Source organism: Manihot esculenta, chromosome 10, assembly GCF_001659605.2.
Source record: "Manihot esculenta cultivar AM560-2 chromosome 10, M.esculenta_v8, whole genome shotgun sequence".
NCBI classification, from domain to species: domain Eukaryota; kingdom Viridiplantae; phylum Streptophyta; class Magnoliopsida; order Malpighiales; family Euphorbiaceae; genus Manihot; species Manihot esculenta.
Window position 1 is genome coordinate 17,480,902 of NC_035170.2, and position 3,684 is coordinate 17,484,585.

The 3,684-nt window shown below is 34.6% G+C and overlaps 1 protein-coding gene across 1 annotated transcript; it reads right to left on the reverse strand.

Annotated features, from left to right (window-relative positions):
- Positions 1-210: 210 nt before the first annotated feature.
- LOC110623854 (cysteine proteinase RD21A) lies at positions 211-2,804 on the reverse strand. Its single transcript, XM_021768847.2, has 5 exons — positions 2,152-2,804; positions 1,578-1,813; positions 1,330-1,470; positions 747-1,217; positions 211-653 (listed from the first exon to the last, which is right to left on the reverse strand). Exons 1-5 carry the CDS (start codon positions 2,627-2,629, stop codon positions 558-560), a joined length of 1,422 nt encoding a protein of 473 aa, XP_021624539.1. The 5' UTR covers positions 2,630-2,804; the 3' UTR covers positions 211-557.
- Between the last annotated feature and the right edge of the window lie 880 nt (positions 2,805-3,684).

Below are 3,684 nucleotides of genomic sequence, written 5' to 3' on the forward strand. Positions count from 1 at the left end.
TAAGAGTATTTTAATTAATGAGGTTATAATACAAGGACACAGGTAATTATCTCTTTTTTTAATCATCTTGGCCTCAAAATTATATAATTTGGAGGAATGTAAATTTGTGAGAATGCTAAGAGTGGATGAATGTAATTGAATTATGAAGAAAAGAAAGAAAAAAGAGCTATAAATTATGTTTTGGTATGTGAAAACTTCCAATCAAAGCCATGTAAGAAACCATAAAATCAAGCATTCATCAAATAATAGCTGTCATCTGAATTCTGATTTATGCTCATAAATCATATCAATACAAATAGTAATAAACCAGCAACCTTAATTAAGAGAATCAATGGCTGGTGACTATAAATTTAGATGAAATGGATCCTTATCTCCTTCAGCAGAAATGAATATTTACAGTAATCACCAAGAAACTGATAAATAATAAACTGGCCTTGTGAGTTTAACAAGGGTAAGATACAAATATTCTTGTAGTTCAATGGAAGAAGTCCTCCTTGCAACTTTGTCCACTGCTGAAAAGCTGCTCCATTGCAACTCTTCTTAATCTTCTGCAGAGCCTAATAGAGCCTGCCAAAAGCTATGCGACCGGCGCTGTGGGTTCTTTTAGCAGGAACTCTTCTCAGTGCCTTTATGCTCAATGGATTATCCTTGCTCTGCCATTATAAAACATGTTAACAAACAAATAGCAATGGAAGAATCCTTAAAAAATAACAAGATTCAAGGAGAAAGGGACATGTTCTTCTTACAATGCGGCAGGTTCCAGCATTAAGGTCACAGACAGGATACTCATGAGGGCAGCAGCTGTAATGGTCATCACAGCAGGTTGCGGACTCAAGAGGGCAGCATCCCCATCCGAAGCAAAAGCCACTGTATTCATAAATACAGCAGCAGGTGTTTCCCTCCGGACATGAGTAGGAGTTGTCGCATTCGGTTGGTGGCCTCACCGGAGGTGGAGGGTTAACCGGAGATGGAGGGGAGGGACCAGGATTAGGAGGATTAGCACCCTTTTTGGTTGGATATGAAGCCTCCACAGCAATCCCACACTTGCCGGTTTTTGTGCCGGCCACATTACGCTCCATTCTGATATAACCATTCTCTCCCCATCTAGGACCCCATGAATTCCTCACGATCCAGTAATCTACACCATTTTCTGTACCGTATCCGACAGCAACCACACCATGATCAAGCTGAATGCCACAGCTTCCAGTAAAAACTCCCTGAATAGAGAAAAGAAAAGAAAACTTATAAGATACTTGGTCTAAACACATTCAATTCTTATTAAACATGCACAAGAGAACACTTCATTAGGCAGTATAATTGAGCAATTACCGATTGGTAGAGCTGGAAAGCCCTGCCACCAGCTTCTATGGCAACGCTGACTGGTTGATGTGCCACAGCCTTCTTCAAAGATTTCTCATCATTCTCAGGAACATCTTCATATCCATCAATAGTAACTACCTTAGCATTTTTCTGCAAGCAGCAAGATGATTAAACAACATTAAGCCCAAAGTCAAATAGATCAATCTGATAACAGAACTGAAAGTTGATTTCATGACAGGAAAGCAATCAGAGCATACCCTACTGGGATCACACATATTATCAGTAGCCTTGTAAGGATAATCTTCTTCAGTATCAATTCCACCATTCTTCATAATAAATTCAAAAGCATAGTCCATGAGACCTCCATTGCATCCCTGGTTATAAGATGTGTCACAGTCCACTAATTCCTGCTCTGACAGAGAGATCAGCTCACCAGTAACAATCTGGTTTATACCTTCCACTGCACCAATAGTTGAGAAAGCCCAGCAACTCCCTTCATTCAAAAACAAGTAACCAACTTAGATTAGGCCTTGGGAAGATTCCATATTTCTATTGTCAATTTAGCTACTAAAATTGGAATTGCTAATTGCTTCATTAAACAAAGTTCCTAAATCAATGTTTTGCTCAAACAACAAATCAAGCTAGAACATGATACTGTTCCTAAAATCAAGCTAGCTATCTAACCTAATGATCTGATTCCCAATTTTGATTTTAACTGCAATAGAACAACAAATACAAAGGCAATTTCTCTTTTTTACCATGCATGGAAAAAGGAAAACCCCTGTCCCACCAATCCAAGACCAAAACAAATGAAAAGTATAGACTTATTACCGCACTGTCCTTGATCCTTGACAGGGACAACAGCTCCTTTCTCTCTCCAGTCAACCTTCTCCGGCAAATCATCTCCTTTATTGAACAAATACCTCTGGCTCCTGCCGGCTCCCAATCGATTCTTTCTCTCCATCCTTGCACCCAAGAACTTAGCCCGGTACTCCTCGTTGGTCAGATCGGCAAACCGGTTCAAACCAACCTTGTAGGTCCGGTTCACAGAGTTATGTTCTTCTATGAATCTGAGATTGTCCTTAAAAATCTCAAACCGTTTCTCCTTCTCTCCCAAAGCATTGTAGGCTTTGCCATGTTTCATCAGCCACATCTCGTACATTCTTTGAACCTCAGCCTCGGTTCTTTGTGGTAGTGGGTTTTGTCCATGCCTGATATTGTAATCAACAATGGACATATCCAACGCTAGAGCGATTGAAAGCAAAGAAAGCAGGACGAAAAAGGGAAGAGATCTCCCAAGAGGAGCCATGGCTGGAGAATGGTTGGTGGGTTGGTGGTGATGTGGGTGGATTTGCGATGTGGGTATTTGAGGGTATATATAGAAGATTGTAAGGGTGTATCTATAGATGTATATGGTACAGATATGGAGGAGAAGCGAGAAAGCAGGGGAGATTAACGAAAAGGGATTGGCAGAGGAAAGATAGGAGGATGAAGCTGCGTTGAAATAGGAGATGTCTCTCGTCATGCAAGGTCGCAGAGTTGGCTGCTGGACCCACCTAAATTTAGACAACTGCACGAGTATCTTTTGACTAAATTTTAGATTTTTTAAAAATATATTATTATATTTCGCACATGGTGCTCGATGTTATTAGAACTTTCTTTATTTAACTGATATCTATTATTTGTAATAAATAGTTGATAATTAATAAAAATATATATTAATTTATTGTATTAATGAGATAAATATTAAAATATTAATTTATTAATATATATAATAATTTAAAATATAATTATTTTTTATATATATGTATAATTTTTATTATATAATAATAAATATTATAATTAATTTAATTATTAATTATAATATTTTAAATTTATTTATTATACATTATAATTTTAAATAATTTATTGAAGTAAAAATTTTAATTTAAAATATTTTAATTAATAAATTGTAACAAATAATATAATTTAAATAAAAGTAAAAATTAAAATAACTATCTATTTATGAAAACAATGATAAAATTAGAATTAATATGAAATATTACTGTTAAATATTATATTAGTTATCCATCAATTATCTTACAATTATTTAAATATTTATCGACTATTAATTATCATTTAACAATCGAATTGACACTTTAAATTATAAAATTATTTATTTTCATCACTCTTTAATTATTTAAATAAATTTTATAAAATATGAAACTATTTATTTTTCATTGCTTTTTAATTATTTAAATAAATTTTTAAATTGATCTATGTAAAAGAAATGTATCAATAGATTTAAACTCATTAGAAGGTGAGTGTTTAAATCTGAATTGAAATGAAATTTCATGAATAACTGTCCAAAATTTATTTAATTGA

Excerpts from the sequence above, each read along its gene's own strand:
- LOC110623854 (XM_021768847.2), bottom strand. The coding sequence starts at position 2,629 with ATGGCTCCTCTTGGGAGATCTCTTCCCTTTTTCGTCCTGCTTTCTTTG. Across the intron at positions 1,814-2,151 it reads CAAGGATCAAGGACAGTGCG|GGAGTTGCTGGGCTTTCTCA; the intron begins GTAATAAGTCTA and ends TTTTGAATGAAG. Across the intron at positions 1,218-1,329 it reads CTTTCCAGCTCTACCAATCG|GGAGTTTTTACTGGAAGCTG; the intron begins GTAATTGCTCAA and ends TTCTCTATTCAG.